Source organism: Bactrocera neohumeralis, unplaced genomic scaffold (genome assembly GCF_024586455.1).
Source record: "Bactrocera neohumeralis isolate Rockhampton unplaced genomic scaffold, APGP_CSIRO_Bneo_wtdbg2-racon-allhic-juicebox.fasta_v2 cluster09, whole genome shotgun sequence".
Lineage (NCBI taxonomy): Eukaryota > Metazoa > Arthropoda > Insecta > Diptera > Tephritidae > Bactrocera > Bactrocera neohumeralis.
The window spans coordinates 27386525-27403423 of NW_026089622.1; the positions used below are offsets into that span (position 1 = coordinate 27386525).

Consider the following 16899-nt stretch of genomic DNA (forward strand, 5'->3'; position numbering starts at 1 on the left):
TTCGTTGTTGCGAGAGATGGCAACTTGTTTGCTGTCTCAAGCAACAGTTCTGGCGACAGTGGTCCAAAGTATACCTGACGGGCCTTCAGGAGCGCAACAAGTGGCTGCACCCCAAACGCAATATGCAGCTCAACGACCTCGTTCTCGTCCACGAGGACAACGTGCCGCCGCAGCAGTGGGTACTAGGGCGCGTCGTCGCAACCGTCGAAGGGCAAGACGGCAAGGTGCGAGTCGCAGAAGTAGCAACCAAGACGGGCACGATTAAGCGCCCCATCCACAAACTGGCTGTCCTTCCACTGGATATTGAAGGAATCTGATCCTGTCAAGGTGGCCGGTGTTGCGTCAAGCGACAAATTTATACCTAAAATAAAAATAATATATGAATTGTAGAAAAATGAATTATAAAAAATTATAAATATTGATTTATATTAGTATTGTATACTTACCCTAATAATGTTATATATACTTACCTTAATCTATTACTATAAGTTAACAAAATGAACTACTCACCTCTTTTGTACATACCTGTATACTTCCATTCCAACTGTTTTTTCCCGTTAGCTTTAAGATTTAGGCTAAGTCATCTAGTTGCTAAAATAAAGAAAGGAATTGTAATTGAACCTTATAACCGAACGCACGCGTCTTTTATCTTTTTCGCAAATATACAATTTTCGTGACAGGCAATTAGGGTTCAAGTTAATTCGCGCATTCCCAGTGTATATTTTCGCTTCTCAAAAACGCTTGAGAATTTTCAGGGAGATTTTAAAAAGCTTTGGCAAAGTTTCATTTTTATTTAGGCAGTGGAAGTATTTTTGGCCGCTGATTCCATACAGGACCGACCGCTGTGCATTGGTTGAAGCACTTAACAAAAATTTCAATGAGGTTCTCATAAGAGAACGGCTTTGCGTTGATGAACAAATTTGTTTAACAAAAAAAATAGTTTTTAAAAGTAGTATATGCCAGACAAGTCCCATCCTTGGGGCTACAAATTGTTCTTGACGTGCAATGATTAAGGCTTTTACTAAAATTTTGGAAATTTCACTATCCACTTGAAAATTAACCGAACTTAAAGGCGACATCTAATAGTTTAGTTCGATTGAGCCGCACTATGCCACGTTTTTTCAATCATTGTATTTTCTTCGACAACTAATAAAACATCATGTAAAATCTAAAAAAATGATTTTTATCAAAAATCGTAGCATAGATGTTGTTTGTAACCGACAATTATAATACATATCAAAAGTTATCGGAGTTATCAGGCTTTTAAGGATTAAAATCTTTTGAAATAATGTAGATAATAAAATCAAGTTTGTATTATTACCTAAATATTTATTAATGTAGGTTTGATAAGTTATCAATTTATATATTATTGGAAAATTGCTGAAGTTATCATGATTTCAAAGCCAGGAAAACCAGGATATGATGTTTCTTGTTACAGGTCCATATCACTTCTATCCATAATGTCGAAGCTTTGTGGGAAAATTCTCATAAAACGTCTCAATAAAATCAAAGAACGAAAAACCATAATTCTAGCGCATCAGTTTGGGTTTCGAGCTAACCATTCTACGATTGACCAAGTCCACAGGATTACACATATTATTGAAAAAGCCTTTGAGGAAAAAAATTTTGTTTTACCGTGTTGATGTTGCAAAAGCGTTCGATAAAGTTTGTCAGAAAGGACTGCTTTCGAAACTGAAACTTATTTTACCGAAACACGAGTCCACTACTAATCTCCAAAAAGCTGTAAAGAAAGTCTTACAATGGGCAAAGAAATGGCAGATAAAACTGAATGAAGCTAAGTTTGTACACATTGTTCTCACATACAACGAAATACAGCACTTAGCAATTTTCATAGACGGTGCACGAATGCCGTACTTTAATTCCGCTAAATACTTACAAATGATGCTTCACTCTAAGCTACGGTGAAAAGTTCACTTAAAAAACGAACGTAAGGATCTAAACATGCAACTTAAAAATATATTCATAAAACATTAAACGCTTTGATAACATCATACGCAATAATCATACACATCATGTTTGTAGATTTATCTACACAGAGCTCTGTATGTAAATATGTACGCTCATTTCTCCGTTGTCACGGACAACCAATGGCCGAAGCTCATGTCATGTGACAAAGCGTCACAACATTGTATTGTTGGTAGAAAATCTGAGCTGTGTCGAAAAACTAAGCGAACGAACGCTGATTGTCCCCGCTTCCCTTTCCCCTGTAACAGCTTCGCCAACAAACCTACTTAAATATGTATGTTTATATATGAGCTTGCAGAATTGTCAAATATTTTAAATCGACAAGAGCTATGTAGCTACTTCCGTCACTTTTTTGTGCTTTGCGGGTTTGCGGGGTTGACACCTTTATCTTCTAGAAGAACATCAGAAATTGTTCAATTTTGTTCGCAAAAAGACGCTTGTCGGCAAAGGCATGTTCGGGGAGATGTGATGTGATTGGACTATTACTTGATTTGCAAAAGAAGATGCGCCAATTTAGTATTAACAGCATGAGGTCAGGTTGTAAGGTTGGGCCTGTGTATAGTACGTCATTGAGTGATTTGCCAGAGCTCGTACTCTTTGAGGCATTGAAAACCACTCGTACTTTTGTTGTGATTTTATCAGGTCGTATTGCCCCGTGATGTGGCAGATAAAAAGGTAAATATCTATATATATATAATTGAGGTGTAGATATTTTTAAGCTCACTTTTCTTTATCAGGCTTTTTTCCAGGCTTAGAAAATACTGGACTGCTGATATTCAAGAGTGGCCTAGAGCTATGGTTTCAGGAAAAGTTGGTTTGAATGGTAGTCGCACAACATAACGACCATATTCGTTTCTTGTTGTTGTGGACTTGTAATAGGCTTCGCATGCCTGGACTTCTTCCGAAAGGTGAGTAGTCTGAGGTAATTCTTCTACTTCCCAGTGTTTTTTGAGTTCATTATTTAAATATTCGTTTGAATATTTTCAACTTCAGTTGAAAAAGAATTAATTTTTTCTGTGACTTGGTCACTTAATATCCAACCAAAGATTGTATTTTGGGCTAACAAATTATTGGATATTTTTTCTATACCTTCAAGAATTATTTGAGGTATTAAGTCACTACCTAATAATATGTCGATTTGTGATGGAGTATTCCAGTTGGGATCTGCTAATTTAAGATATGAGCATTTTTCCCATTGCTTTTCATTTACTTCACAGCTTGGAAGCAAATTTGTGAGTTGCGGTGGAACGATGGCTTGTGCATCTATTATAATATCCGCGTTTGGGGCAACTATGGTGATTGGGCATATTTTGTTTGATTTTTGGATAATTCTTCCGCCCATTCCCGAAATTAGAATTTATGACTTTCAACTTAAGCCGATTTTGAGCTTTAGATGATATAAAAGATCCTTGAGAACCTTGATCTATTAATGCTCTTAATTTGAATACTTCTCCTCTATGTTCAATAGCGATGACCGCAGTGAGTAAAAGAATTTTGCTTTAATTTTCTGAATGAAGAGCTTGAATTTTTGCTGCTTTAGAGCAACATGGTTGTTGTGCCCTTTCTTCGGGATTTGAGATTTCGGGATTACCACTTTTGGTTGTAGTGACTAACCCGGTGGTTTTATGAAATTGATTTTGCTTCATATTTTGAAAATTTGTAATATGAACCAATAAGTGGTGTCTTCGTTGACAGTACACACAATTGAATTTGCTTTCACAGTCTTATGTCCCGTGAGAATTGGACAGACAGTTGATACAAAGCTTATGTTGTTGGACAAGATTGTTCCTATCTGAAACAGACATTTTCTTAAACTTCTCGCAAGATCTTAATTTATGACCTCCTTTACATATTTCACATAATGATTGCCAATGATTTGTTTGATTTGACACGAAAGTTAACGTGCCAATTATATGTATTGTGTCTTATTGATGGCTTAGGATCATTCTGATTCTACTTGGTCAGCTATTTCGTACTGAGTTGTTAAGAACTCTCATTTTGATGCCATTTTGGCGATTTCCTTCTTGCCGCTAGTGATTGCTCTCATCGCAGCAAAGCACCATCAGGCAGTGTTGCTGCACAAATATTTACTAGGATAGGGGCCCACGATTCTGTGGAAATATTTTGTGTTTCTAACACAGATAAATAATTAGTCACTGTCCAGTATAATTTTTGAAATTCTTGGCTGGTTTCTTGTTGAATTTTTGGTAAATTCATTAAAATTGTTATTTGGTTGTCTACCAATACTCTTTCATTTTCGTATCTTTCGACCAGAGCTTCCCAAGCCAGATTAAAGTTTTCGTCATTTAAAGCGAAACGCTTGACGATACTGCCTGCTTCCCCTTTTGTTTTGTACTTGAGATGGTACAGCTTAGGATGGTTACGGCAGTGAACATATCCCGGAAGGACGGTCATTGATCAGTATCTAATACTGTATCGTATGCTGCCAGAAGGCGTGCCCATATGCTATATATGCTATGAATTTTTAAATTTAGAACCGATTCTGTGTCGTCATTAACAGAGGAAGCTGAAAATCTTGTGCAGTATTTAATAAAACTGTCACTTTCAGTTACGAACTTTGACAATGAATTATTTTTGGTTCTTTTTTGTTTGGCACCCTGCTTTGACCGTGTAGCTACTGCAGGTGTGCTTTGTGATTTATCATCATCAGCCATTTTGGGAAGTTCCAATAATTGAGGTGTTCAGAGGATGGAGTCATGTGTAGAAATTCCCGCAAGTTAGGAAAGTTTTCTGATCGCCATTCACTTGGGAGTGGCCAGAAACGATTTTTTTACACATGGTTCAAGCAGCTCACGACTTCCGGTTTTTGAAGGTATCTTTGCTACTACGGTCGGTAAGTTCATCCTCCACTATGAAACATCCCCAAATGGGTTGAGGCTGATCGACTTCGGTATATGGTTTCCGAAATATGGTTATATGTAGTACTAGATTTCAGCATAAGAAAATTCATCAAGCCACCTGGCTATCTCCGGATCGAAAAACCACCAACCAGATCGATCATATTATGATAGAGGTCCGAGGTCCTAACATTGACTCGGACCGCTACCTTGTTTCAACCAAGAATCGCACCCGCCTCTGTGCAGCAAAAACTCACGCCAACAAACACAAGGAAGGTTCGACGTCGAGAAGCTGCAATCACAAAAGATAACCGAACGATTTTCTACTCTACTTGCTCTCCACCTCGGTGAGAGCGCTCGTTAACAATTCGGTATAAGGTAACTGCGGGACGGCGTTTCAAACTCCTTACCATACAGCTGCAACCGAAACCATTGGTTTTCGGAAAACTCAAAAGAATAGCTGGTACGACAAGGAGTGCCGTGTCGCAGCGGAGAGAAAACAGACTGCTTACCTCGCAACGTTACAATCGACCACAACACGTGCGGGATGGGTTAGATACCGAGAGTTGAAGAGGGAAGTGAGACGCATTTGCAGATAGAAAAAAAAAGGCCGAAATGCGTGAGGTCGAAGAGCTTGATAAGCTGGCCGACAGGGGTTATGCTCGAAAATTCTACGAAAAAATGCGGCGGCTTACAGAAGGTTTCAAGACCGAAGTATACTCTTGCAGAACCCCCAATGCTGATCTAGTCACCGATGCCCAGAGCATACTTAGATTATGGAGGGAACACTTCTCCAGCCTGCTGAATAGCAGTGAATGCACAACACCAGGAGAAGGCGAACCCGATTCCCCAATCGATGACGATGGAGCAGACATTCCATTGCCCGACCATGAAGAAGTTCAAATAGCAATTACCTGTCTGAAGAACAACAAAGCAGCGGGGCCGATGGATTGCCGATAGAAAAGTTCTGCCCAATCCAAAAAAAGGAAAGAAAGGATATTGATATCATCGGCCTCAACACCCGCGCCGTTAGTTCTACTTTCTCCAGACTGGACAAGGAAGCAAAGAAAATGGGTCTGGCAGTGAATGAGGGCAAGACGAAATATCTCCTGTCATCAAAGAAACAGTCGTCAAACTAGCGACTTGGCTCTCACGTCACTGTTGACAGTCATAACTTTGAAGTCGTAGATAATTTCGTCTATCTTGGAACCAGCGTAAACACCACCAACAATGTCATCCTGGAAATCCAACGTAGAATAACTCTTGCCAACAGATTGTACTTTGGACTGAGTAGGCAATTGAGGACTAAAGCCTTCTCTCGACGAACAAAAACCAAACTCTATAAGTCACTCATAATTCCCGTCCTGCTATATGGTGCAGACGCTTGGACGATGACGACAACTGATGAGTCGACGTTACGAATTTTCGATAGAAAAGTTCTGCAAAAGTTTTATGGTCCCTTGCTATTGGCCACGGCGAATATCGCATTCAATGAAACGATGAGCTGTATGAGATATATGACGACATTGACATAGTTCAGCGAATTAAAAGACAGCGGCTACGCTGGCTAGGTCATGTTGTCCGAATAAACGAAAACACTCCAGCTGTGAAAGTATTCGACGCAGTACCCGCTGGAGGAAGCAGAGGAAGAGGAAGTACTCCATTCCGTTGGAAGGACCAGGTGGAGAAGGACCTGGCTTCGCTTGGAATATCGCCATATTGGCGCCACATTGCGAAAAGAAGAAACGACTGGCGCGCTGTTGCTAATTCGGCTATAATCGCGTAAGCGGTGTCTACGCCAGTAAAGAAGAAGAAGAAATTGCGTAAAATTTTTTTGTAAATGTAATACATTTTTATTATATATGAAATAAATTATATGATTTTGCGATCGCTTATTCCCCGCATAAATCGATTAAAGTTTGTTTTCATAAATATTCCTATGTAATTATTTTTATTCAATATGTCTTATTGTTTTTTTCGTTTTGCTTTTTAAAGTGCATCAAATTAATTTATTTTCGCTTCACTCGCGCTTAATTTGTATATTTGTTTTTTTTTACTATTTGTATCTTTTAAGAACTCGAAAAGACGACCGTAAAAAGCAAGAATGTATGTATGTATATATTTATTTGCATATGTTTCTATCACTTGTTTCGTACAATTATTATATACATATTTACATATGTGGGAGCAAGTAAAGATGTTGCTTTATGCTTGATATCCAATAGCAGAAGAGATTTATTTCTTATTCGTTATAACTTAAGAGCTAGTAAGAATATAATAACAAAAGGAATATAGGAATAAAAACATATGATAGCGTTGCATTTAGGAGTTAGGTAGAGTTGTATTATAGATGTGCTGCGCCGAAGATTAAATTAACGCCGTAATGATTCTTCGAGGTTGCCACATATTATATATATATGTATATATACTTGTATATATGTATGTAAAAGTGTCTAGAATACAGCAAAAAATGCTAAATTCACATAAATGTGTGTATCGGTAATCGTTCGACGAGAGCGCGAAAAATTTATATACATTATATAAGTATATAATAAGTTATATTAGGTTGTCAAAAAAGTCTTGCGGTATTTTCGCTAGTTGGCGCTGAAAGCGCGTAGTTCCAGTTTTATTCGTCGCATCGGGTCATGCTATACCTTTTTGGAAAGCTCATTTCACGCGCTAACACGTGTTTGATTGCTTGTCGTTTCTTTTAAGTCGTTCGTGAGTTATAGCGTCGCAAACATGGAGCAAAATAAAGAGAAAATACGGTATATTTTATAGTACTACTACGATAAAGACAAAAAAGCATCTCAAGCTGCCAATAAAATTTGTGCAGTTTATGGACCCGATACAGTTTCCATTTCCACCGCACAACGATGATTACAACGTTTTCGTTTTGGTGTAGAGGTGGTTGAAGATGCGCCACGCTCCGGAAGGCCAGTCGTCGAAAATTACGATAAAATCGGTGAATTGGTCGAAAGAGACCGGCATAGTAGCAGCCGTAGCATCGTTCAAGAGCTGGGCATGAGTCATCAAAAATTCATTTCAATTTCAATAAAAAAAAAATTCAATAAAAAACCGCAAGACTTTTTTGACAACCCAATATATTTATTGATTATAAATATTTGTTCACAAGTAAGTATGTTTTAATTGTTTTATATGGATATTTTTAGTGAGAGACTGAGTAAGGAAAATGTAAAGAGCATAAAGGTGGGTGTGATTGCGGTATAAATCACGGCGGAAAACTTGCAAATGTAAAAGTAAATATGTGTACATACCAGAGAACGTATAATATAGAGAAGGTTCGCCGTGTTGCCAAATTTACGATATTTCATTTTTTGGAGGGGTACTTTTTTCTATTAGTGGATTTCACCACAAAATCAGGGGTACTCTTTTCTATAAGCGGATTTCATCAATTTTTAACAGGAGCGTCGAAAATAGCAGAATTGAGCATTTTCAGTGTTAAATGAGAAAAATGATGCTAATTTCAATGTACGCTTACAGATTCGCATATTTACAATGCGAAAACGGCTATGGATATCATATATATCAAAGCTCTACAAAAAAATATTTTTTTTTGTTGCCCGGATATCTGCGAAAATTTTTGTGTTTTCAAGTGTCCAGATCACGAATATATATATGAAAGTACTGAATGTGCTCTTATTTTTATGATTTTCACAAATCTTATAATTTGAACAATAATCAGCTTTTTATTCATAAAAATCGATTTTATCAGTCATGATTAGGCTTCTGCACAACTTTTTCGCGCATGCAAACATCACGTGATCCCTACTCTTAGCGATCCCCACCCTTTGCTCCGCCGAACAGCTGAGATCGCAGTTATTCGACAATACGAAGTACCTCTACGTGAATCTAAATAAGTTCTGCTAAGTTAATATTTCGTTTCAATCACTGCACATATTTAAATATATATTTGTTTTGTCTTTTAAAATATGAGTTCGTCAAAAAGAAAGTGTAAATATAGTACTGATTTGTTCTGTTATATTTGCGGTGTTTATTTAACAAAAAAACAACAACGAAACATCACAGACTTTGTTAAGGAGGCTTACACTGAATACTTCGGTTTTAAAATGGACAAACTAGAAAAACCATGGGTTCCTCATAAAGTTTGTAAGTTATGCGTTGAGTCTTTACGGTTATGGAAAAAAGGAGAACGTTCTGGATTAGACTTTGGTATTCCGATGATCTGGATGGAGCCTACAAATCATTTCGATGGTTGTTACTTTTGCGTTGTTGATGCTAAAGGTTTTAATCGCAATCAAACCTGGAGATATCCAGATTTACAATCTACAAAATTTCCTATACTACACAGTGAAAATCTTCCTCGGCCTATTTACGTTTCAAAAGAAATTCGAATGCCCTCAGAAACAATGATGTTACCAAATTCACAGAAATCTGGACAGTCTACAAGTGGAAGGTGAAACATCTACGCCCAAGTTATTTTCTCAACATAAACTCAGTGACTTAATACGTGATCTCCATTTATCAAAACAAGAATCAGAATTGTTAGCCTCAAGATTGAAAGAAAAAAATTTATTGGCCCCAACAGTGACAATTACGACATAGAGGACACGAGAAAAAGAGTTATTGCAATTTTTTAGTGAAGCTGAAGGTCTGGTGTACTGTAATGATATCGCGAAATTACTTTTAGACATGGGTTTAACAGAATATAAACCTACTGAGTGGCGACTTTTCATTGACGGTTCTAAAAGAAGTTTGAAATACGTTTTACTGTACAATGGTAATAAATTTGCATCTATTCCAATCGCCCATTCAACAAATTTCAAAGAGGAGTATGAGAATGTAAAATTAGTTTTAGAAAAAAGTAAATACAACATCAGTGGCCGATCTGTGTAGATTTGAAAATGGTTAATTTTTTACTCGGTCAACAGAGTGGATACACGAAATACCCGTGCTTTATTTGTATGTGGGACAGTAGAGCAAAGCAACATCATTGGAATCAAGATGTTTGGCCTGTGAGAGATTCTTTTAATGTCGGTAAAGCCAATGTAATCAGAGAGCCATTGGTAAGCAGAGACAAAATCATACTCCCACCATTACATATTAAGTTAGGAATGATCAAGCAATTTGTAAAAGCATAAGACAAAGACGGAGACTGTTTTAATTACATTTGTAGAAAATTTCCTAAGCTTAGTATAGAAAAGTTAAAAGGTGGAATATTTGATGGTCCTCAAATACGGCTAATGATGAAAGACTCAGATTTTATCAAAGTCATGACTGTTCCGGAAGGTAAAGCTTGGGAAAGTTTTGTATTGGTAGTCAAAAATTTCCTAGGTAATCATAAAGCACCAAATTATGAAACAATTGTGCAAAATATGCTGACAAATTTTCAGACTCTAGGAGCAAATATGAGTATAAAGTTACACTATCTTCGCAATCATCTAGATAAATTCCCGGATAATTTAGGGAATTATAGGGAAGAACAGGGAGAGCGGTTCCACCAGGATCTAAAAGTGATGGAAGAACGGTATCAGGGTCGCTGGGATTGTCACATGATGGCAGATTACTGTTGGTGTTTAAAAAGAGATTGTCCAAAGAAGAATTATAAAAAAAAGCTAATAAAAGGCATTTTAAGGGAATATAGTATAAGTTTTTAACATTTTTTTCTCTATTTACTTCAATGTTTGTTAATCTTTCAAAATAAAACTAATATTTTCAACATTTATGTCATTTTATTTCTTGTTTTCCGATTTTTTTGAATTAAAATGAAAATAAAGATTTTAAAAAAATTGAGAGCAATTCTTACAAAATCATTGATAGTTTCGTGAATTGTGAACATAAATATATCTAAAATTAGTCTCATATCCAGGGCAACAAAACCACTGTGTACCAGTGTATATATTCTCCATATATTTGATAACAAAGCTCATTACCCAGCAAAACCTGCGTGACCGAAACTCCCACACATTTACACAATTTTTACTTATTACTAACACACCCTCACAAATCATTTAATTGCGTAAAGAGTCTATCCGCTGTGCCTTTTGATTGTTTTATATTACAAGCTCTTCACACAACATCTTTTCTATAAAAACAAAACAAAAGAAGACAAACTGATTTTGGACTTGCCACTGTTTATGGAAAACGATGCATGTAAAAGTATACAACATGATAACATGATTGTTTACATTCGTTTATTCGTTGCGAAAATTCGAATTCAAAGAAAAAGAAATTCGGCACGCGTGTTAAATTGTGAAAAATTTGTATTCAAATTAAATTGGGTTATATTTGATGAAAAAAGTGATTAAAAACGTGATTATAAAAGTGGTACATATATAATTTGAAAAGGTGAGTAAACGGAGTACATTTTAATATGAAAAAAAATACATTTAGTGCTTACATGAGCCGAGAAAAAAAGGCTTTTAATGTCAGTGCCTCCAAATTTGCCAAAATATGTAATATTAATGTGAATTCTGATAGTGATTCAAATGTGGAAGAATTGAGCTCCGTAGATATATCTTTGAATGATTATGATAGCCAAGATACCATTGATAGTGATAGTGACAATGTGAATATTGTAGTGAAAAATGATAAATGCAAAGAAATAAAAGCTTGGGCTTTACGCAATAGAGTGTCCCACAATACAGTGACTGATTTGCTTCAAACCTTGCGAAAAATAGGTTTAGTGGATTTGCCCTTAACAGCAAAAAGTCTATTAGGTACAAGTAGAAAAAAGGTTAATATTGAAACCATTCCAAGTGGCGCGTTTTTATATAGAGGAATTCAAAATTATTTTGAGAAAATTCATTTCCTCACCTTGAAATAAAAGATAGCGTTGTACTTGATATAGGAATAGATGGTCTTAGATTATTCAAAAATTCGAATAAAGTATTATGGCCAATTTTAGCGTCCATCGTTGATTTGCCAAACGAATTGCCATTTACAGTAGCATGTTTTTCTGGAACAGAAAAACCCTGGAATATTAACGATTTCTTAAAAGACTTTTGTGAAGAAGTAGCTTATTTAAAAGAAAACGGTCTTCAGGTAGGTTCTTCTTCCGTTAAAAAGAAATTTAACATTCGTTTATTTTGCTGTGATTCTCCCGCTCGAGCTTTTGTCACAGGTGTGCAATCGCACACTGGAAAAACAGCTGTTCGAAATGCGATCAAATCGGAGAATACAAAGAGAGAAGAGTTTGTTTTTCAAAACGAGTTAATCAATTAAGAACTGACTTGTCTTTTAAAAATAGAATTGATAAATCACATCATATTAATCCATTTAAATTTAGAGAAAGCATTTTAGAATTAGCTAATTTCAATATGGTCTCCCAATTTCCATTAGACCCGATGCATCTTGTAGATCTTGGTGTATGTAAAAAGTTGCTTCAATTACTAATTAAAAAAGGGAATATAACTGTAAGCAAAATTAACGAAAAAATAACTTTTCTCTCTAGTTTAGTTCCTTCTGAGTTTGGCAGGATATGTAGAAGTTTAGATGAAATCAGCAATTGGAAAGCGACAGAGTTTAGGCAGTTTTTATTGTATATAGGCATATTTGTCCTAAAAGATTGTATTAGTAGTGACCATTACTACCATTTTTTATTATTGCACGCAGGAATAAGGCTGTTATCATGTGAAAAATCATATAGTACTGAAGCTAACGTTGCCCAACAAATATTACAAGAATTCGTTGATTTGTTTGGGAATATATACGGAGACCATTTAGTTAGTTATAACGTGCATGGTTTACTGCATTTAACTGACTGCACTAAGCAATTCGGTCCTCTAGATCAGTTTTCAGCCTATAAGTTTGAAAACCATATGCAATATTTAAAAAAACTTATAAATAAACCGAATAAAATCCTTCAGCAATTGCATTTAAGACTTGATGAAAGAACTAATACAAACATTGAACCCAACAAAACTTTAAAAATTAATTTATTTAATATAGATTTTAAAAAGGAAAAAGATTCTTATTGTTTTAGTGAAAAATTAGGGCCCATAAAAGTAATAACTATGTCAGACGAATCTGGTTGCGTTATGGTATCTGCACATTGTTTTTTAGATGTTGAAAATTATTTTGAAGAACCTTTAGAATCGTCATCGGGTTTAGGTATTTTAGTAGCGAAGGAATTAGATAAAAAGGTATTTAAAATCAAAAAAGACGATATAGTTTACAAATATTTCTCTATTCCACATGAGGGAAAGTTTCTCCTTATACCCATTCTACATCATTTATTTCATAAATTTTCAAATTAGGATTTTTAAGTATTTACATATATTTTTCTCGGCTCATTTTATTACATTTTCTTAAATTTTTGGAAAAGAACTTTGATACTGCCAATTTTTATTTCTCAATTAGATGGAAAATATATTTGACGAAATTGACTTAGAGGATTGTCCAACAACGTCTTCAACTCCCGCAAAAGGTATGTAAATAAATGTAAACTTACAAAATTTCGTTTCAATATATTGTTACGTTTTTGTTATTGTAGACCAATTACATTTAAAGCGTAAAAAGTTTAACACGTCTGGTTGCTACAATACAGAGGTCAGCATTTCAAAACGACCTGTGGAAGGAAACGGTAATCTAACATCCATATAATTTATTTCTTTAAATTTGTTTAATTTATTATGTTTCCAACCTTTTTCCAGAGGTTATTGACATTTTAACCACTATTTCCAAACAGCTTGACAATTTGACGACGAGGGTATGCGATTTGGAAACTAAAATCGATAAGCATTTAAAAGAAAATGTATGTGAACAGTTTTTATATGCATACATTATTATTTTTCTCTACATGTCTCTTTGTTTCTTTTTCAGATTATTCATAAAAGTGAAGAAATGGCGCAGCAAAAAACGGTTCGTGAATGCAAGGTCCTCATCCGCAAAATTCATCAATCGGTATGCCGAATGACTGGTGAAGATGTCGACAACGTTCAAACAGAAATTGCTTCCACCCTACCATTAAATACGCTTGCTGCAGCTTTGGAAATGGACGAAAAATTGAAATGCGACGAATTTGCTGCTACAACGGTAAGTAATATATAAACTTTTTTCAATAAACAATTCAGTTTTTACATACTATTTTTATTTACAGAAACAATTCGTTTTGAGGATAAAAGGTACTTCAGATAGTGTACATGATGTGTTGCGAAGTCTGTACACTGATGAACTACTTTATTTATGTAACTGGGACGGTAGGGGTGGGAAGCAACCTCTCTCCAAATTCCTGCTGGTTTCCAACATTTTATACGGTAAATTCTGTTTTTTATTTAATTTTACTTACAATTATTTGTTTTAATTTGTAATTTTCATTATGTTTTTTATAGATTCATTCATAACGTATGGATTGGCAATGTTCGAAAAACAAGTTCGAAAAGCCATTGAAATGAGCCACCATAGGCACAAACAAAGAATTTATAGGAAGAGGAAAACTGAGGAGTGAACCCTTTAAATATTTAATAAAAAGTTACATGCATTTCTGATATATTAAAAATAATTATTTTAATACATACTAGATTTTAAGAAAGCATTGCAAAGCAGGAATTGAATTAATAATGAAATATTTATTTTAATTTAAACTTTAATGTAATTTTTGTTAAAAATGATTTGAAAAAAAATTAAAAATTAAAAAAAAAAAAAAATCTTTTATTTTGAGATTCGAACTCGAGTCTCACGGAATACCAAGCCGTGCGTTTAACCACTAGGCTAGTATAGCAGGCAGCGTCGCGCTTTCCTGGAACCAGTTTTCCCCGTTTGCCTTAAATTTAACTAAAGTGTGAGTAGTGAGGATATAGTTTTATTGTAGCAGAAAATGTGTGCTCAAGAAGGTGATAAAAAATCACATGTATACAAAAGTTTTGGGAGGTTTTTTGATTCGCCCTTAAGAACGTGATAGGAAAGTGTGACAATTAAACCTGCACGCGTTACCGGCATGTCACTAGGTAACATGACCGTCACTGTTCTAACTGGGTAGTATGTATGTATGTATGTATGTGCAATTTGACCTATTTAATGATTAATTCCATTAAATCTGTCGAAATGTATAATAAAGTGTAAAGTTTGTATTATTACTTAAATATTTAATTGATATAATTATAATTCATGTAGGTTTGTTAGGTTATATATTTATATATGTATGTATTTACATATTTGCTTTGGGCATTAGAAGTTTTGATAACATCTTAAAAGACCATGTCATATGCATATAAATATGTGTACATGTAAACAAATTTGAAAGAATCATTCGCATAATGTTTGTAAATTTGTCTACACACAAATTTCCTATTATTTCATACATAAACTCCGTGCAAAGTTTGTACCACGGACAACCATTGGCCGAACTTCACGTTTTGTCAAAAAGTCAATGTGTTGGTAGAAAATCCGAGCTGTACCGAAAAAAATCAAACAATTGTCACCGCTTCCCTTGCCGCTGTATACCTTCGCCTACAAACCAGCGTAAATATGTATGTTTGTGTGTGAGCTTGCATACATAACGACGCAGGTGCGTAAAAATATTTCAGAATTACAAAATATTTTTCACATTCCTTGACAAATACAGTCAATCCCGGTTATGTGCCACAATCAAAAATTGTGCTGTTAAAAATAAAAATGTAATATGTATGGTATAATCGTGTTCTGAATTATCATATAATTGTCTATTTATTAAGAATCTCACTATATTTATTACAATATTTTATTCTAAAATAGTTATTTTTGCGTTATTGTGTTTGAATGACTAATTTGGATGTAAGTACGGCGGAGCGCTATACGTGTGGTCCGTTCCCTTTAGTGGTTGAAGTAGAAGTGAGTGAGTCGTCTGTGTGTGGCTGGAGTGTCTCCTTTCTACGGTGTCGTAATGGCCGACTCATTGAATCGTCACGCCGCGTAGTGGCTGGTGAGTGAGACTCGTTGGACTGAGACGGTAAATGAGTGTTGTCGGTGAAATCAGCTGTGGACTGGCGTGGCGTAGCCGCCACATCCACTCCCCTCCCAGTGACTTGGTCTAAAAGAGAAAGGCATGAATTGTTTTGTGTTGGGTTGGGTGGTGTGGGTTGTGAGTTGTCTGTTAACTCAATGTATGCTGGCTTCAGCATGTCGATTGAGACTGTTTTGTCTGCCCCATTGATCCTGATGATGTAGGTTTTTTCGTCTACACGCTGGATGACTTCATGGGGGCCAATGTACGGTTGTTCCAGAGGTTCTTGATGGAGTCTACTCTCTTGAAGACGTGGGTGTACGTGTCAAGGTTTTTGAGTAGGAACAGCTTGTGTTTGGTGTGATGAGCTGTTTGTGTTGGCCTGATTGCTTGGATGATTTGCCTGTATTTCCTCACGAATGTTTGTGGATCAGCTGGTGTGCTTGCTGTTACAAAGAAATCACCGGGTATACGCAGTGTAGTCCCGAAAAGCATTTCAGCAGGTTCGGAGTGCTTGTGGTCGGTGAAGATGCTGAAGTTTCTTCCCTCGAGAATGTGCTTGAAAAACTTGATGGCAGGAAAGATGGCCAGAAGTTCACGATCGTACGTGGAGTATCTGGTCTCTGCTGGACTGAGCTTGCGGGAGAAAAAGACCAGTGGTTGCCATGAGTCCTTGTGTCGCTGTTCAAGAACGCCCCCAATGGCTGTATCCGATGCGACGGATCTCAATGAGAGGATGGCGTTTGGTGCGAGGAAAGCCAGGCGCGTGGCTTGGATGACACTTTTCTTGCAGTCTTGCCAGGCTTTATCTGCAAAAGGTGTCCACTGGATTTTAGTGTTGTCCTTCTTCTTGGCATGTTTGAGAAAGTCCGTCAGTGGTGATTGTATCTGGGCCGCTTGAGGAATCGCTCGCCGGTAGCAGTTGACGATCCCCAGGAAACGACGTAATCGGCGATTGCTTGCGTGCGTTCGGCGGGTGGAGTGTAGCCGTCTTTGTTGATGGTGTACCCCAGGTAGATGAATTCAGACTTGCCAAATTGGCACTTCTTTGGATTGATGGTGAGATGATGTGTACGAAAGACTTCAAAGATGGTGGTGAGATGTCGTAGGTGCTGTTCGTGGGACTGACAATAGACAATCAGATCGTCTATG

The 16899-nt window shown here is 36.2% G+C and overlaps 1 protein-coding gene across 2 annotated transcripts; it reads left to right on the forward strand.

Annotated features, from left to right (window-relative positions):
• Positions 1-10761: 10761 nt before the first annotated feature.
• Positions 10762-14796, forward strand: LOC126764124 (uncharacterized). 2 transcript variants are annotated; one of them, XM_050481924.1, is made up of 7 exons: positions 10762-11174; positions 13188-13254; positions 13321-13410; positions 13481-13581; positions 13650-13862; positions 13927-14083; positions 14159-14796. In XM_050481924.1, the coding sequence occupies exons 2-7, from the start codon at positions 13188-13190 to the stop codon at positions 14272-14274; spliced, it is 744 nt and encodes a 247-aa protein (XP_050337881.1). In that variant the 5' UTR covers positions 10762-11174; the 3' UTR covers positions 14275-14796. The 2 variants fall into 2 exon arrangements, 1 of the variants encoding a protein (XP_050337881.1); XR_007667823.1 differs by lacking the exons at positions 10762-11174; positions 13650-13862; positions 13927-14083; positions 14159-14796 and having other exon boundaries at positions 11973-13254; positions 13321-13485.
• Positions 14797-16899: the final 2103 nt, after the last annotated feature.